This window comes from Amblyraja radiata, chromosome 45 (genome assembly GCF_010909765.2).
Source record: "Amblyraja radiata isolate CabotCenter1 chromosome 45, sAmbRad1.1.pri, whole genome shotgun sequence".
Taxonomy (NCBI): Eukaryota; Metazoa; Chordata; class Chondrichthyes; order Rajiformes; family Rajidae; genus Amblyraja; species Amblyraja radiata.
Genome location: NC_046000.1, coordinates 12,907,110 through 12,932,753, shown reverse-complemented (window position 1 = coordinate 12,932,753; position 25,644 = coordinate 12,907,110). Strand labels below are relative to the sequence as shown.

Sequence of the window (25,644 nt, the reverse complement as noted above, 5' to 3'; positions counted from 1 at the left end):
GGTAGAGGAAAAACATGTAAGGGGAATGAAATAAATAGTAGAGACATGACTAGTACCCATGACCAAAGATTATAGAGCAGAGCAAGATAGACCACTCCTCCGAAATCCAATGGACTGACGTGTAGTACGTAACGGGACGTCACGGCCGCCATTTGTGTAAGCCAAACGCGACATCTTTGGTAGCGGGGACGGACTCCACAGTTATACAATCTGCTCTTACATCAGGTCGCAGGGAAGAGCAAAGACACTAGAGGCTCCTCTAGTATTTTTGGGGGAAGAGGACATTTCCTCCGCTCCTGAGTTGATCCAGGGCTGATTCTCGGTCGGTCCCCCCGATACCAGATGAAGGCGGCCGGCGGGAGAGCCTCAAGCGTTTGCCCGTGGTCGGCGCTCCCGAGGGTGCCAGCGGGCAATGCTCCTCTAGTATCTTTGGTGTAATCCGTTCCAAAGATTGAATCCGCTCTTTGGTGTAATCAGTGTTGTAGGGAAAAGTGTGTTATACAGCATCGATCACTCCACATATTTAGTTAATGTTATTGTACATTTTATTAATATTATTGTAAATTGCAGCTCAATAAAATGGCGTCATTTCATACCCATGTCATACTACGCTTTTTTCGCAGAGTGGCGCATCTTGCTCTGCTCGATAATCTTTGCCCACGACTACCCTAACGGCCTACTACGGTCTGCCCAAGAACTAACTACGAGTTTAAAAAAATCGCAATTTTTTTCATCCCGACTATTTTTTTCTACTCGTGGACATTTTTCATCGGGCTGTTAAAAAACCACACGACTTTCCTGATGCCCCGAGTACCTACGTCTGGCATAACGAGCCGCTACGCTATATCTACGGACTCCTACAGACTCGTTACGAACATTCTGCGAGTTTGAATCAGGGGAAAACTCGGGAGAATTCGTGAATTACCTCGTGAAAGCGGGACAGGCACTTGCCGATTTTTTTTCGGCAACCGCCGGCATCATTGACTGACGTATCAGGTCACCGAAAAGATTCGCGGCGTGATGATGTACGACGCGAGGTTTTTTTTTCAAGTCTCGCAACATTTTTTTTTTGTCGCCCGCTGGATTTTGAAATGTTCAAAATCTTTTGGCGACACTGATACGACGCCGGCAGTCGCCGAAAAAATCACGGCCTGATGACGTACGACGCGCGGTGTTTTTTCAAGTGTCGCAACATTTTTTTTTGTCGCCGCTGGGTTTTGAAATGTTCAAGATCTTCAAGGGCACAGCTTTAAGGTGAGAAGGGAAAAGTTTAAAGGGGATGTGCGGGGCAAGTTTTTTCACACAAAGATTGGTGCTGAGAGGCGGTGGTGGAGGTAGGTATGGTCGTGGTATTTAAGAGGCTTTTGGATATTTAAGGAAAGGAGGAATATGGATCAGCATCTGTAATACATGTGGCTCTTTGTAATCTCTGGTAATCTCTGTTCCTGGGCGTTTGAGTTGCAGAACCAGTCCATGATACAACCAGGTTTAAGAAAGGTAGACAAAAATGCTGGAGAAACTCAGCGGGTGCAGCAGCATCTATGGAGCAAAGGAAATAGGCAACGTTTCGGGCCGAAACCCTTCTTCAGTCTTACCCAGGTTTAAGAAAGAACTGCAGATGCTGGAAAAAAATCAAAGGTAGACAAAATTGCTGGAGAAACTCAGCGGGTGAGGCAGCATCTATGGAGCGAAAGAATAGGCGACATTTCGGGTCGAGACCCTTCTTCGAAACTCAGCGGGTGAGGCAGCATCTGTGGAGAGAAAGAATAGGTGATGTTTCGGGTCGAGACCCTTCTTCGAAGGGTCTCGACCCGAAACGTCGCCTATTTCCTTCGCTCCATAGATGCTGCCTTACCCGCTGAGTTTCTCCAGCATTTTGGTCTACCAACCATTCAGTATGTTCTCTACCACACACTGTTTGGACTCATTCAGCGCCAAAAACAACCACAACTTCGAAACTCAGCGGGTGAGGCAGCATCTGTGGAGAGAAAGAATAGGTGATGTTTCGGGTCGAGACCCTTCTTCGAAGGGTCTCGACCCGAAACGTCGCCTATTTCCTTCGCTCCATAGATGCTGCCTTACCCGCTGAGTTTCTCCAGCACTTTTGCCTACCTTCGATTTTCCAGCATCTGCCCTTCCTTCTTAAACAGGATAAATGACTTTCTGGGTTTATATGTACAGACATCGAAACTCTCAGCAGTAAAGTGAACGATTATATTTTTTAATAGGATATTAGTTAGGCCGCAGCAGGCCAGCCTTGGCAACCATGCTCAAAGGGATGTTTGGGCTGTGACAGCCCTTGCCAGAACAATACCAGGACTCACAGATTGTTTATTTCACTGAGAGCAAGAGTAGTTGAAGCACAGCCTCAGAAAGCTTTTCAAACGTTCATGGTTTGCGATTGCAAATATCCATAGAAGGCATGGATAATTTGAAATGGCGCTGCCACGTTTGTGGGCGAGCACGGTGGCGCGGCGGTAGAGGGAGTGGGAGAAACAACATTTCGTTCAGACCGAAAGGTCTGAATGACAATAAATGAATCTAATCTAATCTAATCTAATCTAAAAGATTGCAACCTTCACGTGGTCCACCCTGTTTCGACAAAGGCGTGCACAAACAGAAGATCAAACAGAACAAAGGTAGACAAAAATGCTGGAGCAACTCGGTGGGTGAGGCAGAATCTATGGAGCGATGGAAATAAGCAACGTTTCGGGTTTCAGGCCCGAAACGTTGCCTGTTTCCTTCCCTCCATAATTGCCTGCCTCACCCGCTGAGTTTCCCCAGCATTTTTGTCTACCTTCGATTTTCCAGCATCTGCAGTTCCTTCTCAAACATCAAGCAGAACAAGTGTTCAAGAAGAAACTGCAGATGCTGGAAAATCGAAGGTACACAAAATGCTGGAGAAACTCAGCGGGTGCAGCAGCGTCTATGGAGCGAAGGAAATAGGCAAGGTTTCGGGGTGAAACCCTTCTTCAGACGAAGGGTTTCGGCCCGAAACGTTGCCTATTTCCTTCGCTCCTTAGATGCTACTGCACCCGCTGAGTTTCTCCAGCATTTTATGTACCATCAAGCAGAACAAGTTGTCTTACAACTTTAGGCCGTGCACGCCATATGCAAGAAGAAGAAGAAGAAGTAGCGGTAGAGTTGCTGCCTCACAGCGCCGGAGACCCTGGATCGATCCCAACTACGGGTGCCGCCTGTACGGAGTTTGCACGTTCTCCCCGTGACCCGCGTGGGTTTTCTCTGAGATCTTCGGTTTCCTCCCACACTCCAAAGACGTGCGGGTTTGTAGTAAATTGGCTTGGTAAATGTAAAACCTGTTCCGAGTGTGTGTAAGACAATGTTAATATGCGGGGACTCTGCGGGCCACAGGTCCTGGTTCCACACTGTATCTCTAAGCTAAACTAAACTAAATCAAGAGAATAAGATGGCCTCCTGGTGTGCTGCTTCACCCCATGTGCTATGAGTCTCCTCACCAGAGGAAATTCGTCTGAAACGTTCTTTCAGTTCAGTTTAGTTTATTGTCACATGCACCGGGGTACAGTGTAAAGCTTTTTGTTACGTGCTAACCAGTTAGCGGAAAGATAATACACGATTACAATCGATCCAGTTACATGATAAGTGAATAACGTTTAGTGCAAGATAATGCCCGTAAAGTCCCATTAAAAATAGTCCAAGGGTCACTAATGAGTAGTTCAGGATGATTCAGGTGCCTGATAACAGCTGGGAAGAAACTGTCCCTGAATCTGGAGTCAAAGTCAATGACAAATTTATTCGTCACATGCATCCGAAGGTGCAGTGAAATGAATTTGCCAGCAGCGATACACTTAAAAAACGAACACACAATACACAATAGAATTTAACGCAAACATCCACCACAACATCCTTCACTGTGGTGGAAGGCACAAAGTTCAGCCAGTCCTCCTCCTTTGTTCATAAAACCCTCCGTAGTCACCGCTGTGTGCGTTTTCTCACTTCTATACCTTTCGCCTGATGGTAGAGGGGAGAAGAGGGAGTGGCTAGGGTACGGCTGGTATCCTAGCCACTCCCCTCCCCCCCCCCCCCCACACCCTCACATCAGTCCGAAGAAGGGTCTCGACCCGAAACGTCGCCTATTTCCTTCGCTCCATAGATGCTGCCTCACCCGCTGAGTTTCTCCAGCATTTTTGTCTACCTGAGATCGTACATCTTTTGTTCCTCCCCCCCCCCCAAATAAATCCAATATTCATTTACACCACAGGCACACACACAAAATGCTGGAGTAACTCAGCAGAACAGGCAGCATCTCTGGAGAGAAGGACTGGGTGAGGTTTTGGGTCACGACCCTTCTTCAGACGTCACCCAGAGATGCTGCCTGTCCCGCTGTGTTACTCCAGCTTGAACCGGCCCGTTTGCGGAGCTTGGTTGAGCCGCGGGACTGACTACCATCGCCCGGTGGGGTCACAACATATCTCCTCAGCGCAGAGGGAGAACAAGGAGGGTAGAGACAGTGACTTTAAGACTTTGCCTCCATCACAGTGAGGAGGTGCCTGGTGAACTCACTGTGGTGGATGTTAATTTGTGTTTATTGTGCGTTTTGTTATTTATTATTATATGTATGACTGCAGGCAACGACATTTCGTTCAGACCGAAAGGTCTGAATGACAAATAAAGGAATCTAATCTAATCTAATCTAATCTAATCTTGTGCCTATCTTCGGTGTAAACCAGCATCTGCAGTTCCTTCCTTCACTACCCATGGTTGATCTATCCAGTCTGGCTCTCTCTCCATCAGTGCTTTGGACAACAAATCTCCATTGAGGTTACCTTTGACATTTTCGCTTGATCTCGGCAGCTTTTTACAGGGAGAGTTGCAGATATTCAAAGCTTTTTCGGGTGTGAGAAGTGTGCTTCTTGGAATCACCCCTAAAATCTCTTACTTGGAGGTTAGGCTCTATTTTTCTGGACGTTTGCTGCTTCCAATTGGAACTGCACCTCAGGCCAGTTCCAGTTTTGACAGCCAGGCACAGATGAGCTGACAACACTGTTATCTCTCGAGGTTTTAATGGCCACGGACTCTTGGCCTGCTCGAAGCCAATATCTGGCCCTAAAATAATGGAAACTTCACTGTCTTGCAGGAAACTCGAAGAAGTTCACAACAGCTTCATGGACCACAAGGACCGAGTTATAACGGACATGTATAACGAATCCAAGGAAAGAGCAAGGTAACTCTCCACGTTCCCCGGATTGACCCAGGTCGAGGTTAACCTGACAGTATTTACTTCATTGGGAGCAAAGTATTGGAGAGCCTCTTTCGGGCAGCTTTGTTCACAAAAGTTCACAAATTATAGGAGGTGAATTAGGCCATTCAGCCCATCGAGTCCACTCCGCCATTCAATCGTGGCTGATCTCTGCCTCCTAATCCCATTTTCCTGCCTTCTCCCCATAACCCTTGACACCCGTTCGAATCAAGAATTTGTCTATCTCTGCCTTAAAAATATCCACTAACGGCCTCCCCAGCTTAATCTATGGCAATGAGTTCCACAGATTAACTACCCTCTTACTAAAGAAGTTCCTCCTCATCTCCTTTCTAAAAAAGCGTCCTTCAATTCTGAGGCTGTGACCTCTGGTCCTAGACTCTCCCACCAGTGACAATAGTTTGTGAATGAGTCTCCATTGGGTTATGCTGCTGAGGAGTCTCCAGTTGGCAGAGTTGTTCAGTGTATTGTCACGTGTACCGAGGTACAGTGAAGAGCTTTTGTTGCGTGCTAACCAGTCAGCAGAAAGACATTAACATGATCACAATCGATCCATTTACAGTGTATAGGTGCATGATAAGGGAATAACATTGGGTGCAAGGTCATGTCTTGTGGTCGACACTGCTGAAGAGTCCTCCATGGACCATACTGGAAGTATCCAACACCCACCAGGGACAATTTATACATTCACCAAGCCAATTAACCCTCAAACCCATTCGTCTTTGGAGTGCGGGAGGAAACCAAAGATCTCGGAGAAAACCCACGCAGATCACGGGGGGGGACGTGCTAACTCCATACAGACAGCACCTGGAGTCGGGATGGAACCCGGGTCTCCGGCGCTGCATTCGCTGTAAGGCGTCACAGTGGGGCAGGAAGAGCCAACAAAGTCCGATCGAGGAGGGTCATCAGGGGTCGGCAACCTGCGGCCCCCGGGCCGAATGCGGCCCGTAAACCCAAAACCATCCGGCCCGCAGGCGGATCTTTTCCCCCCGTAATCGTCCGCCCCACTGAGCGCCGGCTGTACCGCATCCAGCACGGCCCGGCCACGCACCTTCTGTGAACGCATTATCGAAAGAACTGCAGATGCTGGAAAAATCGAAGGTGAACAAAAATGCTGGAGAAACTCAGCGGGTGAGGCAGCATCTATGGAGCGAGGGAATAGGCGACGTTTCGGGGGTTGCCTGTGGTTTGATTGGTGCTGGAACATGGGAGTACATGCAGTGTTATTATCTGCGGAGTCAATGTAAACACGGATTGAAAGCAAAATGAAAAACCAGACACGCACGATTACTTGGCTCATCACAGGACAGATAAATGTGGAATATGTTCAGCATCGCTCTCGTCATCCAGGAACCCACTGTTTGTACTCTAGTTATCCTCGTTCCCTCTGGAGTGATCATTGTTCTACCGATCAATACTCATGAGTATTAGACAATAGACAATAGGTGCAGGAGCAGGCCATTCGGCCCTTCGAGCCATCACCGCCATTCAATGTGATCATGGCTGATCATCCCCAAGCAGTACCCCGTTCCTGCCTTCTCCCCATATCCCCTGACTCCGCTATTTTTAAGAGCCCTATCTAGCTCTCTCTTGAAAGCATCCAGAGAACCTGCCTCCACCGCCCTCTGAGGCAGAGAATTCCACAATTCTCACAACTCTCTGCGAGAAAAAGTGTTTCCTCGTCTCCGTTCTAAATGGCTTACTCCTTATTCTTAAACTGTGGCCCCTGGTTCTGGACTCCACCAACCTCGGGAACATGTTTCCTGCCTCTAGCGTGTCCAAGCCCTTAACAATCTTATATGTTTCAATGAGATGCCCTCTCATCCTTCTAAACTCCACAGAGTGTACAAGCCCAGCCGCTCCATTCTCTCAGCAGATGACAGTCCCGCCATCCCGGGAATTAACCTGGTGAACCTACGCTGGGCTCCCTCAATAGCAAGAATGTCCTTCCTCAAATTAGGGGACCAAAACTGCACACGATACTCCAGGTGTGGTCTCACTAGGGCTCTGTACAACTGCAGAAGGACCTGTTTTCTCCTATATTCGATTCCTGTTGTTATGAAGGCCAACATGCCATTGGCTTGCTTCACGTCTTCTGACCTGATTGAAGGTTATGTTGTGGCCTTTGTGGCGTTTTCCTTCCTGTTATGCAGCGTCTTTGACAAGACTCTTCAGGTGAAGACAAGTCGCTTGGCACTGGCTTAGTTTGTCAGCGGCTGTTGTGCAGTGTTACATGTTGACTCCGCTATCTTTAAGAGCCCTATCTAGCTCTCTCTTGAAAGTATCCAGAGAACCGACCTCCACTGAGGCAGAGAATTCCACAGACTCACCACTCTCTGTGAGAAAAAGTGTTTCCTCGTTGATTTATAAGATTGTTAAGGGCTTGAACACGCTAGAGGCAAGAAACATGTTCCCAATGTTGGGGGAGTCCAGAACCAGGGGCTACACAGTTTAAGAATAAGGGGTAAGCCATTTAGAATGGAGACAAGGAAACACTTTTTCTCACAGAGAGTTGTGAGTCAATTGACAATAGATGTAGGAGTAGGCCATTCGGCCCTTCGAGCCAGCACCGCCATTCAATGTGATCATGGCTGATCATCCCCAATCAGTACCCCGTTCCTGCCTTCTCCCCATATCCCCTGACTCAGCTATTGTTAAGAGCCCTATCTAGCTCTCTCTTGAAAGCATCCAGAGAACCCAACTGGGCACGGATAAGCGGAGCCTCAAGTGGGACGGGTGGTTGGAAGCCTTGTTGGTCAGGGGGGATACGGGGAACCTCGACTGGGCCGGGCGAGGGTGAGCACACTGGGCGACACGGATCGAGTGCGAGCCCGTGTGTGGTGTTGCCAGCCAGCGGAGGGTCTCAGTGGTCGAGTCCGAGTGTGAACGCGGGTGTAAGACCGACTGCGAATGATTCTGTGATTGAGCGAGCTCATCTAGCATTCTTGGCAGCTTTGAACTTCTGACATTGGGGATTATAAAGAGAATTTGAATGAAGATACAGATCTAGTGTGTTTCAGCTTGCGGGTGATCAGTGTCCAGGGAATGTTAATGACTGTGACTTCTTTTGCCGACATGGTTTTCAAAGCCTGAGTCAAAGCCTGTGTTCCAATATCCCAAACATCTGGAACCTTCCCCATTTAAGATTCTCTGATGACCAAATTTCACAAATACTTTCAAATGTCAGTCTTATTCAACATCGCTGCAACAATGTCCCAGTGTCTGACTTTGGGGAAGTTGGCCTGTGTATGGGCACAGCGGAACAATTACCACCACAGAGCAGCTGAAGAGGAGGGATCTGTCAATGGGTTTCATGGTAGAAGAAGGAACTGCAGATGCTGGAAAATCGAAGGTGGACAAAAATGCTGGAGAAACTCAGCGGGTGAGGCAGCATCTATGGAGCGAAGGATTAGGTAACGTTTCGGGTCGAGACCCTTCTTCAGACTGATGTCGGGGGTAGGAAGAGGCGGAGACAGTGGGCTGAGCGAGAGCTGGGAAGGGGAGGAGAAAGCAGGGCCTACCTGAAATTGGAGACGTCAATGTTCACACCGCTGCCCAAGCGAAATATGAGGTGCTGCTCCTCCAAATTAAGGTGGGACTCACTCTGGCCATGGAGGAGGCCCAGGACAGAAAGGTCGGATTTGGAATGGGAGGGGGGAGGTGAAGTGCTGAGCCACCGGGAGATCAGGTTGGTTATTGCGGACCGAGCGGAGGTGTTGGGCGAAGCCTGCGCTTGGTCGCACTGATGTAGAGCAGCTGACACCGAGAGCAGCAGATGCAATAGATGAGGTTGGGGCATTTCCTGCGGTTGCAAGGGAAAAGTGCCAGGGGAAGGGGGTGGTTTGGGTGGGAAGGGACAAATTGACCAGGGAGTTACGGAGGGAGCGGTCTCTGTGGAAAGCAGACAGGGGAGGAGATGGGAAGATGAAGCCAGAGAAAGGCAATTTCTCTGAGAGGCCTCTATAATGGGTGAGGGGGATAGGGAGCACCAGAGGGTTTTCAGAGGGGAATTTCAATGGTCGGAATTACAGTCGTGCTGCAGGGCATAAGAAGGGGACAAGAGAAGACACAGCTGGAGTAACTCGGCAACTCGGCCTGCCACGATGGCGCAGCGGTAGAGTTCCTGCCTTACAGCGAACGCAGCGCCGGGGACCCGGGATACTGTCTGTACGGAGTTTGCACATTCTCCCCGTGACCTGCGTGGATTTTCTCTGAGATCGTCGGTTTCCTCCCACACTCCAAAGACGTGCGGGTTTGTAGGTTAATTGGCTGTGGTGTAAATGTAAAGAAAAATTGCCCCTAGTGAGTGTAGGATAGTGTTAGTGTGCGGGGATCGCTGGTCGGCGCGGACCCGGTGGGCCAAAGCACCCGTTTCCGCGCTGTATCTCTAAACTAAACTAAACTAAAGGTAAATTTAAGAGTCTGAAGAAGGGTCTCGACCCGAAACGTAGCCTATTTCCTTCGCTCCATAGATGCTGCTGCACCCGCTGAGTTTCTCCAGCACTTTTGTCTACCTTCGATTTTCCAGCATCTGCAGTTCCTTCCGATACAAACAAATGATGGGTCTTTGTCCCAAACATTATGGAGAGCACTGAATATACCTCTACAAGATCATCTCTCATCCTCGTACACTCCAAGGAATAAACAATAGACAATAGGTGCAGGAGTAGAGGCCATTCGGCCCTTCAAACCAGCACCGCCATTCAATGTGATCATGGCTGATCATCCCCAATCAGTGCAACGGGGTACATTGCTTTGAAATGTACAAAACAAGGATCTGCAGATGGACACAAAGTGCACAATGGTGAACTCAGCAGGTCAGGCAGTATCTCTACAGGGCACGGACAGGTGACGTTTCTGGTCAGGACCCTCCTTCAAACCTGATTCTAAGGGGTAGCTATTGGACATGTTGGAGCTAATACACTCTGCAGTTTAGATAGATGAGAGGGGATCTCATTGAAACATATAAGATTGTTAAGGGCTTGGACACGCTAGAGGCAGGAAACATGTTCCCGATGTTGGTGGAGGTCCAGAACCAGGGGCCACAGTTTAAGAATAAGGAGAAAGCCATTTAGAACGGAGACGAGGAAACACTTTTTCTCGCAGAGAGTTGTGAGAATTGTGGAATTCTCTGCCTCAGAGGGCGGTGGAGGCAGGTTCTCTGGATGCTTTCAAGAGAGAGCTAGATAGGGCTCTTAAAAATAGCGGAGTCAGGGGATATGGGGAGAAGGCAGGAACGGGGTACTGCTTGGGGATGATCAGCCATGATCACATTGAATGGCGGTGCTGGCTCGAAGGGCCGAATGGCCTGCTCCTGCACCTATTGTCTATTGTCTAATACTCATGAGCTTGATCGGTAGAACAATGATCACTCCAGAGGGAACGAGGATAACTAGAGTACAAACAGTGGGTTCCTGGATGACGAGAGCGATGCTGAACATATTCCACATTTATCTGTCCTGTGATGAGCCAAGTAATCGTGCGTGTCTGGTTTTTCATTTTGCTTTCAATCCGTGTTTACATTGACTCCGCAGATAATAACACTGCATGTACTCCCATGTTCCAGCACCAATCAAACCACAGGCAAATCATTTGTGCTGCCTTCAGGAATAAGGAACATTCAGTTTAGTTTAGTTTAGTTTAGTTTAGTTTAGAGATACAGCGCAGAAACAGGCCTTTGGCCCGATGAGTTGGCGCCGACCAGCGTCCCCCGCACACGAAAGCCCGTAGGTCACCACGCACCACAAGCGCGTAAATGATGTTGCGTAAATGCCACCCAAATGACGCCCGAGTGGGACAGGCACTTTAATATCCAGTCCTGGCATAACGTAGAAATGTTAAAGGAGACGTGCGATCCAAAATATCACCAATCCGTGTCCCCCAGAGATGCTGTCTGGGCCACTGAGCTACTCCAACGCTTTGTGTTCTACACAGAGTATAAGTTACCCTTCCCCACACATAGTGAATGATGAAACACCACCAACACAAGCTGACAGCATTGTACTTCCACAAAGCCCAGCCAAGACCCCATGAATAACAAACTCTGCATCTGTTGATATCTATTGCTCTGGTGTGTATATGGGATGTCCTAATGTCTAGAAATTATCAGATACTGTTTACAGCTGTTTCGTGAGTCTTCGGTCTTTGCCCTGAGTACGTTTCCTCTCCACATCTGTGCACTGAACGACAAGTGCCAAATATTTATATAGCCCCTATGGCTACGCTTAAAACTGAACCACACAAGAAGCCTGATGAAATGGAAGCTGATCTTCCAGCAGGGTTATGGTGGGAAATGCACATTTGGGACCCGGGCTTCTAAAGGTGGCTGTCAATGTTTGGGAGTGAGGCAAAGTCTACTCCCACTCTTGGAAAAGCAGGAAGAAGAGGAGCACAAGCAAAGTGTCTTGTTTAGTTCTAAGATACAGCGCGGAAATACAGCGTAGGTTTACGTGGTTAATTCCCGGGATGGCGGGACTGTCATACGCTGAGAGGGGCTGGGCTTGTACAGTCTGGAGTTTAGAAGGATGAGAGGGGATTGTATTGAAACATATAAGATTATTAAGGTAGACAAAAGTGCTGGAGAAACTCAGCAGGTCCGGCAGCATCTATGGAGCGAAGGAAATAGGCGACGTTTCCGGCCGAAACCCTTCTTCAGATTATTTAAGATTGTTAAGGGTTTGGATACGATAGAGGCAGGAAACATGTTCCCGATGTTGGGGGAGTCCAGAACCAGGTGCCACACACACAGTTTAAGAATAAGGAGTAAGCCATTTAGAACGGAGATGTGGAAACACTTTTTCTCACAGAGAGTTGTGAGTCTGTGGAATTCTCTGCCTCAGAGGGCGGTGGAGGCCGGTTCTCTGGACACTTTCAAGAGAGAGCTAGATAGGGCTCTTAAAGATAGCGGAGTCAGAGGATATGAGGAGAAGGCAGGAACGGGGTACTGATTGGGGATGATCAGCCATGATCACATTGAATGGATGGCTGGAAAGACCAAATGGCCTACTCCTGCACTATTGTCTATTGTGTATTGTCTACCGAGAAGGAGGTGTCAGATTTAATTGAGTGGGATTGCTTCCCTTGGAGCAAAGGAAAAGTTAGGGGAGGATTTGATAGACAGGTGTCGACAGAGTGTCGCTCGCAGCAGGTAGACCCTGCTGCCTGGCCGTTCCAGTCATCCAGGTTCGATCCTGACCTCTTGCACTGTCGGTGGGAAGCTTCCATGTTTTTCCCGTGACCTCTCGTTTCTTCCCACACCCCTGCAGGCCGGTAGGTGATATGTCCTCTGTAAATCGCCCCTCACATGTAGGTGGGTGCAAGACATTGTGGGAATGTGAAGAGAATATGTTGGATGAATGAATTATACTTTATTGTCACATGTACATCGGTCCAGCGAATGTACGTCGGTATATAGGCTCAGGTCACAGCCGCAAGATTAAAGGACATTTGCTTTAGGAAGGAGATGAGGAGGAATTTCTTTAGTCAGAGGGCGGTGAATCTGTGGGATTATTTGCCACAGACGGCTGTGGATGCCAAGCCAGTGGATATTTTTAAGGCAGAGATGGATAGATTCTTGATTAGTGCGGGTGTCAGGGGTTATGGGGAGAAGGCAGGAGAATGGGGTTAGGAAGGAGAGATAGATCAGCCATCATTGAATGGCCGAGTAGACATGATGGGCCGAATGGCCTAATTGTGCTCCTATCACTTGTGACCTTACGCAAGAGTCGCCATGTATAGGGCGGCTACAAAGTAACAAAAGTATTCAATGTAGTCCTGATGGGCCCTCCTCGTTGTCATTGTGTGTGTCCCCCCCCCCCCCCCCCCCCCCCCCCCCCAACGGGTCCCGCATAGTCACCTATCCATGTTCTCCAGGGATGCTCTTATGATCTTAAGGGCCTGTCCCACTTAGGCTATTTTTTAGGCGACTACAGGCGGCTATGCTGTCGCCACATGGTCGCCGGGGTGTCGCCTGTACGGTCGTGAGTCGTCTCCTCAGCCGCCCAAAGAGTTCGTAGCGTCTTTCTGGATTTTCAACACATTGAAACATTTTCGGAGACAGTCGGCGACAGTGGGTTTGACCCCAATGAGCGTAGCTTGACCTCTCCTGACCTCGTAGGTGCTGTCGTAGGTAGACAGAAATGCTGGAGAAACTCAGCGGGTGCAGCAGCATCTATGGAGCGAAGGAAATAAGCAACGTTTCGGGCCGAAAACCCTGAAGGAAATAGGCAACGTTTCGGGCCGAAACCCTTCAGGGTTTCGGGCCGAAACTTTGCTTATTTCCTTCAGGGTTTCGGCCCGAAACGTTGCCTATTTCCTTCAGGGTTTCGGCCCGAAACTTTGCTTATTTCCTTCAGGGTTTCGGCCCGAAACGTTGCCTATTTTCTTCAGGGTTTCGGCCCGAAACGTTGCATATTTCCTTTGCTCCATAGATGCTGATGCACCCGCTGAGTTTCTCCAGCATTTTTGTGTACCTTCGATTTTCCAGCATCTGCAGTTCCTTCACTTGTCGCAGGTTGTCGCCAGGTGCTGACTTCGTTTTCTTTTTGTTGTTAAAGTAATGATTCTATTTCAAATTTTATGTCGAAGGGGGGGGGGGGGGGTCCAGTTGCCGGTTTTTCGGCGACCTGCTACGACTATGACAGTCGCCTAAAAATAGCCTGGACGGGCCCATCAGTTACTCCAGTGGCAGGAAGAGCTTGGGCCAGCGAAAGTGTTAAGCTCTCATTGCCGTCATCTGAACCATAGACCTTGCTCCTGCGTATCAGGCACCTGCTCCTTACAGCGCGCTGCTCTTGTGGATCTCATTGTATTAGATAAAATCTTCAAAAATACCACCAGCTGTGGCAGGCCCAGTCCTGTTCATTATCTGCTTCAGCAAGATCAGTCAAATGACTCAGCCTCAGCACACAAACAATACGGCATGTTTTTATGGCGGCACTCAACTGCAGCCCAGCTGTATCTTGATGGGACCGTGTCGAGGCAGCTCTAACCCTGTCGTGTTCCCCGAACAGACAGCGTAGACGAGAGGAAGCCTCTCATGTGTAGGAAGGAACTGCAGATGCCGGCTTCCGCCGAAGATACGACACAAAGTGCTGGAGTAACTCAGCGGGACAGGCAGCTTCTCTGGACAATAGACAATAGACAATAGGTACAGGAGTAGGCCATTCAGCCCTTCGAGCCAGCACCGCCATTCAATGTGATCATGGCTGATCGGCCCCAATCAGTACCCCGTTCCTGCCTTCTCCCCTGACTCCGCTATCTTTAAGAGCCCTATCTAGCTCTCTCTTGAAAGTGTCCATAGAACAGGCCTCCACCGCACTCTGAGAACAGAATATTCCACAGACTCACAACACTCTGTGAGAAAAAGTGTTTCCTTGTCTCCGGACTAAATGGCTTACCCATTATTCTGAAACTGTGTGTGGCCCCTGGTTCTGGGCTCCCCCAACATCAGGAACATGTTTCCTGCCTCTTCTAGCGTGTCCATACCCTTAATAATCTTAAATAATCTAAAGAAGGGTTTCGGCCCTAAATGTTGCTTATTTCCTTCGCTCCATAGATGCTGCTGCACCCACTGAGTTTCTCCAGCACTTTTGTCTACCTTTGATTTTCCAGCATCTGCAGTTCCTTCTTAAACACATAACTGATCTATCTTTCCCTCTCAACTCCTGCCTTCTCCCCATAACCCCGGACACCCTTAAGGGCATGTCCCACTTTCACGACCTAGTTCACGACCTCTGCCGAGTTTGCCCTTGACTCATACTCGCAGCATGGTCGTCACGAGGTCGTAGGTAGGTCGTAGGTAGGTACTGATCATCCCCAATCAGTACCCCATTCCTGCCTTTTCCCCATATCCCCTGACTCCCCAATTTTTAAGAATGAATGAATGAATAAGTCTATTGGCCAAGTATTCACATACAAGGAATATGCCTTGGTGCTCCGCCCGCAAGTGACAGCATGACATACAGTGACAGTTAGGAATGACGCATAAAACATTAAACATTAATAATAAAACATTATTGATTAAACATGTGAATTAAATAAAATACCAGAGCAAAACTTGAAGGAATGAAAGATATGCAATGAATAAAAGCAACGATGATCGGGTAAAGTTGGAGCCCACAATGGTCCATTGTTGGCTGTGGGGTAGGCGATAACTGGTTATACATTATCGAGTCCACACACAAGATTAGAAGTTGCCCAGCTAAGGCTGAACACACTTCTCGGCATCTGCGTACAATGGCGTCTGTCTTGTCACTTGGTGGTGGAAAGATTGGTGGAAACAGGGAACGCTCTTTCCTGAGTTACTCCAGCACTTTGTGTCTTTGCTTGGGATCTATTATGTCTCTCTGGGAGCGATCTGTACTCTCATGTTCAATAGTGGACGAGCTGAGATCCCCATGGCTAAATATTGACGTACAAAGCCACTGACTTGGATCCCCAGCAAACTGGTCCCATCTACAAACTGAAGAAGGGTTTCGACCCGAAACGTCGCCTCTTTCCTTCGCTGCATAGATGCTGCCTCACCCGCTGAGTTTCTCCATCATTTTTGTCTACCAGCTACAAACTGTTCCCTGGCCACTGATGTCTCTGCCAACCAGATTGTTTGCAATCTTGGTGTTATATATAAACCCGATATGGGCTTTAGACTATACATCAAGAGTATTACGTCATATGCACTGGGAACAGAATAATGACATTTTTACTTGCTGTCGCTTTACAAGCACTCAAAAATAAATATACAAAAAACACTCATACAATAAATGATAAGTTTGGGTAGCCAAATCATAATAGCAGATCAACAAACACTCATACAATAAATGTTTAAGAAAGAACTGCAGATGCTGGGAAAGTCGAAGGTAGACAAAAACGCTGGAGAAACTCAGCGGGTGAGGCAGCATCCATGGAGCGAAGGAATAGGTGACGTTTCGGGTCGAGACCGTTCTTCTCGACCCGAAACGTCGCCCATTCCTTCGCTCCATAGATGCTGCCTCACCCGCTGAGTTTCTCCAGCATTTTAGAAACATAGAAACATAGAAAATAGGTGCAGGAGTAGGCCATTCGGCCCTTCGAGCCTGCACCGCCATTCAATATGATCATGGCTGTACTCGGCTTGTACTCACTAGAATTTAGAAGATTGAGGGGGGATCTTATAGAAACTTACAAAATTCTTAAGGGGTTGGACAGGCTAGATGCAGGAAGATTGTTCCCGATGTTGGGGAAGTCCAGAACTAGTGGTCACAGTTTAAGGATAAGGGGGATGTCTTTTAGGACCGAGATGAGAAAAAAAAATTCACACAGAGAGTGGTGAATCTGTGGAATTCTCTGCCACAGAAGGTAGTTGAGGCCACAGTTCATTGGCTATATTTAAGAGCGAGTTAGATGTGGCCCTTGTGGCTAAAGGGATCAGGGGGTATGGAGAGAAGGCAGGTACAGGATACTGAGTTGGATGATCAGCCATGATCATATTGAATGGCGGTGCAGGCTCGAAGGGCCGAATGGCCTCTACTCCTGCATCTATTTTCTATGTTTCTATCTAGTAGTCTGAAGAAGGGTATCGACCCAAAACATCGCCTATTCCCTTCGCTCCGTAGATGCTGCCTCACCCGCTGAGTTTCTCCAGCACTTTTGTCCACCTTCGATTTTCCTACATCTGCAGTTCCTTCTTAAACATTATACATCTAGTAATCGTTCAGTATTCCTTTCACATATTCGAACAGGGGCTGCAACCCAGCACACACTACATCACAGTCACCATTTTATTTATATGCTTCTTGTACAGACTCTTCCAGGATGTGGATATTACAGGTGACTTGGGGGAATGTGTGAAACTAGTTAAACATCTGTAACATCTGTGCAACGCTCTCCGTCTCAGGACCCCGAGGTAAAGAGAGAAGGGAGTGGGGAGGGTGAAGGGGGCGGTGGGGGGGGGGGCGAATCCCACACAGAAAGACCTCCAATTGAGGACCACCATCCCTGCCAGATGCTGAAAGGGTTTTCGATCACACTGTGCCCACAGCTGGCGGACAAAGAGGAAGCAGGAGCCGTCTACACAGCGACTGCAGGAAGGATCCTTCCAGCCAGCACCGCCATTCAATGCGATCGTGGCTGATCATCCACAATCAGTACCCCGTTCCTACCGTCTCCCCATATCCCTTGACTCCGCTGTCTTTAAGAGTCCTATCTAACTCTAAACTCTGTCTGTAAGATAGTGCTAGTGTGCGGGGTGATCGCTGGTCAGCGCGGACTCGGTGTTGCTGAAGAGCCTGTTTCTGCGCAGTATCTCTAAAACTATACTCAACTTGCTGTACCATGAGTGACAGGAGCAGAATTAGGCCATTCGGCCCGTCAAGTCTACTCCGCCATTCAGTCACGGCTGATCTATCTCTCCCTCGTGACCCCATTCTCCTGCCTTCTCCCCTCAACCCCTGACACCCATACGAATCAAGAATCTATCTATCACAGCCTTAAAAATATCCACGGTCTTGGCCTCCACAGCCGTCTGTGGCTGGGTTGGTTTAGCGTGGGTTTTGAGTTACTTTGCTGGTAACTCCATTGGATAGGATCGTAGGCAGCTCTCAGCCAAGAGTGGGGGAGTGTAAACGGCAGAGCAGCGCTTCAGAACGCAATCCTTGCACTGGGCAGGCGTCCATGAGTTGACGCAGGCCAATGAAAGAGTGGCCACGCCAAGAAATAGTCTGCTTGGATCCCGAATCCCAGATCAAAATAGGGAGGATCAGCAGATCTTTGAACGCAAGACCACTTCATTAATCAAACGGCTGAGCAGCATAAACACTCGCAGCTCAGGACACATCACAAGATGAGTCAGCTTGGAAAATGTACTGGAGCCTCTGGGTACGTTTAAGGGGCCTGTCCCACTTTTACGACCTAATTCACGACCTTGTGGACATTTTTCATCAGGCTAGAAAAACGCCCCGACCTACTTGATGCCACGAGCACCTAGGACTTGGTAGTGGCCCCCAGTTCTCAACTCGCTCACCTGCATCTTCCCTGCATTAACGCTAACCCTAACAAAACCACTCAGTAGCCGACACCCTTTATTACATTGGGTGAGGCAGCATCTATGGAGCGAAGGAAATAGGCAACGTTTCGGAACGAAACGTTGCCTATTTCCTTCGCTCCATAGATGCTGCCTCACCCGCTGAGTTTCTCCAGCATTTTTGTCTAGTAAGTATGTATATTTTATTCATATAGCACGTTTAAATCAACTGGCGGTTGAAACCAAAGTGCTTTACATAAAAGAAATAATTAAGTTTCCGTACATCCATAGAAAAAATTAAAAAAAGAAAAACAACACAACACAAAATTCAACATTCAGCCATGATCATATCGAATGGCGGTGCAGGCTCGAAGGGCCGAATGGCCTTCTCCTGCACCTATTTTCGATGTGTCTATGTTTCTAACATGAACGTCCCCCCACAACAGAATCTTTAACGGCTTTAAATGGCCACGGGACTATCTAGCGCCCCGCCGAGGGCTTTGACTTTGACTTTGACATCGGGAGAAGAATGGAGAGCAGGGGAGAGACAAGACTTTGCCTTCCATCACAGTGAGGAGGAGATTCGCTGTGATGGATGTTTGTGTGGATTGTGTTGGGTGTGTGTCTCGGTTCTTTTCTTGTTGTATGACTGCAGAAACCAAAGTTCGTTTGAAACATAGAAAATAGGTGCAGGAGTAGGCCATTCGGCCCTTCGAGCCTGCACTGCCATTCGATATGATCATGGCTGATCATCCAACTCACTATCCCATCCCTGCCTTCTCTCCACACCCCCTGATCCCTTTAGCCACAAGGGCCACATTTAACTCCCTCTTAAATATAACCAATGAACTGTGGCCTCAACTACCTTCTGTGGCAGAGAATTCCACAGATTCACCACTCTCTGTGTAAAACTTGATGTGAGGTTCAAATGAGAAATAAACGGTATTGTATTGTAAATGTTCCACTGTGGGGAAAGGCATCAAAAAGTTAAGTCCTCTTCCTCTGTGAATCACCCGAGGTCGGGGCCTATTTGTGGCCTCCGCAGCCAGTCCGATGTTTTCAGGCCCTCTTGCCTTTCGATTTTCCAGCACCTGCAGTTCCTTCTTAAACCCTGTATTACATCTCCTCTTTTCCAGAGAAAAGAGCCCCAGTATTGTTGTCATAGTATAATCTCTCTCTCCTGTTGCAATTGCTGCAACTCTTTGCCACATCTTTTCCAATGCTTGTCTCGCCTCTTTGTAAACTGGATACCAGAACCATGACTGTGCACTCAGTGTGGTCTAACGAAGATTAAATTCAACTTTTTTACCGAATATCTCTGCTGTTTTGACCTTTCCACCCACCCCCCCCCCCCTCCAGAAACCAACCAGCCCCACCAAAGCTTGGATTTGCGTTTTCCTTTCACCCTCGTTAATCTGTGTCACTGCCTTTGGTGAGAAATATGTCTGAACCCGTCCAGTCCTAGACTTTTTCCCCACGGAGTACCTACCAGGATTAATTGGGAGTGATCCGTGTCGGAAAGTAATTCACACTTACCTATGTCGGTGTACATGCCGCTAATAGATATCTCCTAACTCACGTTGCAACGGATTTTGAAATTGTGCTTCCATTCCCAGAGCCCACATTAGGTCTGCCTGCTGTAACTGGGTTCGATCCAAGTAACGATCCCTGTGGAACATCACCTTCCCTTCATTTATAAATCCAAAGAACTCCCCTTCATGCCTATGTTAAGTTCTCAGATCAGATTCCGTTTTTGCACGGATCTGGAGCTGTTGGGAGTTGGTGCTGGCCAAAGTTAATATTTTGCCAAACGGTTTCTTGTTCTCTGGTGAGAAAAGCAATGTGCATTTTTCCCAGCACCTTTCCAAATGCCTCCAGGTAGCTTGAAGCCAATGCATGTTAAAATGGAGTCGCAATGTTGGGGAAAACTGCAACCAGTTCCTGCAGAAAAACGCTCCGACCTACTTGATGCCAGGAGTACCTACGACTAGCATCACGGCCTGCTACGACCTACCTACGACCTCGTGACGACCATGCTGCGAGTATGAGTCAAGGGCAAACTCGGCAGAGGTCGTGAATTAGGTCATGAAAGTGGGACAGCCCCTTTACTCAGCGGATCAGGCAGCATCTCTGGAGAGAAGCAATAGAAGACATTTCAGGTCGAAACCCTTCTTCAGAACTACCTAGCCCCTGACAATAGACAATAGGTGCAAGAGTAGGCCATTCGGCCCTTCGAGCCAGCACCGCCATTCAATGTGATCATGGCTGATCATCCCCAATCGGTACCCCGTTCCTGCCTTCTCTCCATATCTTTAAGAGCCCTATCTAGCTCTCTCTTGAAAGTATCCGGAGAACCGGCCTCCACCGCCCTCTGAGGCAGAGAATTCCACAGACTCACCACTCTCTGTAAGAAAAAGTGTTTCCTCGTCTCTGTTCTAAATGGCTTACTCCTTATTCTTAAACTGTGTGTGTGTGTGGCCCCTGGTTCTGGACTCCCCCAACATCGGGAACACGTTTCCTGCCTCTAGCGTGTCCAAGCCCTTAACAATCTTAAGGGCCTGTCCCACTTTCACGACCTAATTCACGACCTCTGCCGAGTTTGCCCTTGACTCTTACTCGCAGCATGGTCGTCACGAGGTCGTAGGTGGTCGTAGGTAGGTCGTAGCAGGCCGTGATGCTAGTCGTAGGTACTCGTGGCATCAAGTAGGTCGGGCGTATTTTTCCAGCCGCTCCATTCTCTCAGCATATGACTCCCGCCATCCCGGGAATTAACCTGGTATTTTTTTTGCTTTTACCTCCTCCTGATGTTTAGGAAGAATCTTCAATGTACGCTTTCTAATTTTTCACAAAACCAGTCTTTCGTTTTGTTTTTAATTTGCTTTTCAACCCTTCTCTGTGGTTTTGAACCTCTGCCACTGTTATAATTAGGACGTGATTGTGATAATTATCTGAAGGTTAAGATATCAATTCAGTCTCACCAGGGAAAGTACAATCTCGAGGACTGTAGACTGAGAGTCCACCCCAAATACCTCATGACCAAAATAGCTGTACCTTCGACGTACAGGATAAAAGATCGATCTCACACCTCTCACGTAACTGATGATAGATATGCCGGAGGAAGTTCACAGTCCTAACAAAGAATGGAGCAGATTATTAAAACAAAATGATAGACACAGGGGCGGCATGGAGGCGCAGAGGTAGAGTTGCTGCATTAAGGGCCTGTCCCACTTTCACGACCTAATTCACGACCTCTTCCGAGTTTGCCCTTGACTCATACTCGCAGCATGGCCGTAGGTAGGTCGTAGCAGGCCGTGATGCTAGTCGTAGGTACTCGTGGCATCAAGTAGGTCGGGACGTTTTTTCTAGCCTGATGAAAAATGTCCACGAGTGAAAAAAGGACGTGAATTAGGTCGTGAAAGTGGGACAGGCCCTTTACAGCGCTTACACCGCCAGAGATCCGGGTTCGATCCCGACTATGGGAGCTGTCTCTACAGAGTTTGGACATTCTCCACGTGACCTGCGTGGCTTTTCTCAGAGATCTTCGGTTTCCTCCCAGACACCCAAAGACATACAGGTTTGTAGGTTAGTGTTCAAAAGGGAACTGCAGATGCTGGAATATCGAAGGTACACAAAATTGCTGGGGAAACTCAGCGGGTGCAGCAGCATCTATGGAGCGAAGGAAATAGGCGACGTTTCGGGCCGAAACCCTTCTTCAGACTGATGGGGGGTGGGAGAAAGAAGGAAAAGGGGAGGAGGGGGAGGAGCCCGAGGGCGGGCGGATGGGATTGGTCACGGGTCACGGGGAGAACGTACTAACTCCACACAGACAGCACCCATAGTCGGGATGGAACCCGGGTCTCCGGCGCTGCATTCGCTGTAAGGCAGCAACTCTACCGCTGCGCCACAGTGACCGCTACTGGCCATTTTCTACAGATATCCCAAAGACATGCAGTCAAAATGTCGAAACAAAGAACTGCAGATGCTAGTTCATTCATGTTATTCCATTTATCATTTATCTGTACGGTGAACGGATCGATTGTAATCACGCATTGTCTTTCCGCTGACCGGTTAGCACGCAACTAAAAGCTTTTCACTGCACCTCGGCACACGTGACAAGAAAACTCAACGCAAAATCTCAACAGCATAACAGCAGTATATAGGAGTAAAGAGGTTCTATAGGAGTAGAGAGGTTCTTCTGCAGTTGCATAGGGCTCTGGTGAGGCCACATCTGGAGTAGTACGTACAGTTTTGGTCTCCTAATTTGAGGAAGGACATCCTTGTGATTGAGGCAGTGCAGCGTAGGTTCACGAGATTGATCCCTGGGATGGCGGGATTGTCATATGAGGTAAGATTGAAAAGACTAGGCTTGTATTCACTGGAGTTTACAAGGATGAGGGGGTATCTTATAGAAACATATAAAATTATAAAAGGACTGGACAAGCTAGATGCAGGAAAAATGTTCCCAATGTTGGGCGAGTCCAGAACCAGGGGCCACAGTCTTAGAATAAAGGGGAGGCCATTTAAGACAGAGGTGAGAAAAAACGTTTTCACCCAGAGAGTTGTGAATTTATGGATTTAAGAGAGAGCTAGATAGAGCTCTAGGGGCTAGTGGAATCACGGGATATGGGGAGAAGGCAGGCACGGGTTATTGATTGGGGACGATCAGCCATGATCACAATGAATGGTGGTGCTGGCTCGAAGGGCCGAATGGCCTCCTCCTGCACCTATTTTCTATGTTTCTAGCACAGAGTAACTCAGCAGGTCAGGCAGTAACTCTGGAGAACATGGACAGGTGACATTTCGGGTCGAGCCTCTACTGGTCTCGATGTGCAGGGGGTTTAGGTCATTTTAGACACTGCAAAACATTCAGATTGTGTAGGTGGGTGATTGAATCTGGGAGAAATTGAGAGAGAAAAATAGCGAAGACTATCTTGTGTAGACTAAATGGGCCAAAGGAAGGTAGACAAAAATGCTGGAGTAACTCAGCGGGTGAGGCAGCATCTATGGAGCGAAGGAAATAGGTGACGTTTTCGGGTCGAGACCCTTCTTCAGACTGATGTGGGGATGGGGGAGCGGGGGCGGGAAGAAGAAAGGAAGAGGTGGAGACAGTGGGCTGTGGGAGAGCTGGGAAGGGGAGGGGAAGGAGGGAGAAAGCAGGGACTACCTGAAATTGGAGAAGTCAATGTTCATACCGCTGGGGTGTAAACTGCCCAAGCGAAATATGAGGTGCTGCTCCTCCAATTTGCGGTGGGATTCACTCTGGCTATGGAGGAGGCCCAGGACAGAAAGGTGGGATTCGGAATGGGAAGAGGAGTTGAAGTGCTGAGCCACCGGGAGATCAGGTTGGTTATTGCGAACTGAGCGGAGGTGTCGGGCGAAGCGATCGCCAAGCCTGCGCTTGGTCTCACCGACGTAGATCAGCTGACACCGAGAGCAGCGGATGCAGTAGATGAGGTTGGAGGAGGTACAGGTGAACCTCTGCCGCACCTGGAACGACTGCTTGGGTCCTTGGATGTTTTTTCCAGCATCTGCAGTTCCTTCTTAAACACTATGTGACAAAGAAGTATCAAGATAGTGAAAACATCCCTAGTGTAGGGGTGGTGTCTCTTGTGTGAGTTGGATGGAAAGTTTCTAGACCTGCCACTTGTGTCTCGGCTGGCTTAAAGTTCAGTTTAAACAGGTGGTGACTGAATTCTGTAACAGCGGACAGCTTTGTACTTTCATCCTTTGGTAGCTGGTTTAGTGTTTGATCTTTACACTCAGCTCCTATACTTCCACTGATTTCTATCAGTCTCTGGTCTCCAGTCTGCCGCTGCGATTAACCATTAGAGATGCCTTTCCTTGCTTCGCGCAAGGTTGGAAGATGCCACCAGTTTATCCAAATGATCCACGGATTGGATAGCATCGCAACTCCACAAACACTGTCCTCAAAAAACATAGAAACATAGAAACATAGACAACAGGTGCAGGAGTAGAGGCCATTCGGTCCTTCGAGCCTGCACCATTCGCCATTCAATGTGATCATGGCTGATCGTCCCCAACCAGTACCCCGTTCCTGCCTTCTCCCCATATCCCCCCGACTCCGCTATCTATAAGAGCCATATCTAGCTCTCTCTTGAAAGCATCCAGAGAACCGGCCACCACCGCCCTCTGAGGCAGAGAATTCCACAGACTCACCACTCTCTGTGAGGAAAAGAGGCGGGGGAGGGTGAGACCAGGCATGGAGTTGGATGAGGATTCTCGGGCCGAGATGTGGCCCTTTTGCGGGGTTCAGTGAGGGATAGCGAGCGGGGGGTGGGGGGGTGTTGGGGGGGGGGGGTGGGGTGGGTGTTGGGGGGGGGGGGGGGGGGGTGGGGTGGGTGTTGGGGGGGGGGTGGGGTGGGTGTTGGGGGGGGGTGGGGTGGGTGTTGGGGTGAGATTAGGTTGCGTGTGGGACCTGCAGCCTCTTTGTCAGGGCCCGCCAAGCGTGATACACAAGCAACACTTCAGCGGAACACGTCACAGGGAGTCTGTGTCCATCAGAGGGATTAGCACCCTCTGCAGCTGCCGAGCTACTGAAGTGGCGAGGGGTCGGGTTGGTCGGGGGGGGGGCATTGAGGCTGGGGGTCCCACTTCTCAGCATGCTCTCTCTCTCACTGCCCCACCACAGCCACCATCAGATTCTGTTGCCATAGACGTTGCGTTAAGAATGATCCCTTTGAGACTGATTGGAGAAGGGGAGGGGGGGGGATAGGGTGGGGGGGGGGGAGGGGGGATAAGGTGGGGAGGGGGGTGTCTGATAACCAGATGAAAACAAGTCACCTACTGTCGGGTATCGCGTTCCCCATTCAAAGGGCTGAATGCAAAGTATGGATACTTCCGCCGTGCCTTGACTTGGAACAAGAGCTCCAGTCGCCGGGCACACAATAGCAGGCAGCTTCATTTCAATGCGCACAATCAGGTCCAAGGCATAATCTGGGCCTGGCGTGAGCGTCACAGCTCTCTGTGGACTCAAGTGTGCGGTACCACACGTAGGCCCCGGGGGATAAACGCCCACCCTCTCCTGCGGGCTCCCGCCTGCCTGCCTCACAGGCAGAACCCCCAAGGGTGCACAAGCCCCCCTCGCGCGAGTAACCATATAACCATATAACAATTACAGCACGGAAACAGGCCATCTCGGCCCTACAAGTCCGCGCCGAACAATTTTTTTTCCCTTAGTCCCACCTGCCTGCACTCATACCATAACCCTCCATTCCCTTCTCATCCATATGCCTATCCAATTTATTCTTAAATGATACCAACGAACCTGCCGCCACCACTTCCACTGGAAGCTCATCCCACACCGCTACCACTCTCTGAGTAAAGAAGTTCCCCCTCATGTTACCCCTAAACTTCTGTCCCTTAATTCTGAAGTCATGTCCTCTTGTTTGAA

At 48.9% G+C, this 25,644-nt stretch overlaps 1 protein-coding gene across 3 annotated transcripts in view; it reads left to right on the top strand.

Annotated features, from left to right (window-relative positions):
- Positions 1–25,644, top strand: part of dnajc4 (DnaJ heat shock protein family (Hsp40) member C4) — a 135,777-nt gene that overhangs the window by 108,281 nt on the left and 1,852 nt on the right. For 2 of the 3 annotated variants that reach the window (XR_004410463.1, XM_033015156.1), the window contains exon 6: positions 5,117–5,203. The exons of the other annotated variant lie outside the window; for it this stretch is intronic. Coding sequence is in view for 1 of the 2 variants with exons in the window: in XM_033015156.1 (XP_032871047.1) it covers positions 5,117–5,203 (87 nt within the window). In the remaining variant the exon portion in view is untranslated. The remainder of the gene's footprint in view (positions 1–5,116; positions 5,204–25,644) is intronic. 3 annotated transcript variants of the gene reach the window in all.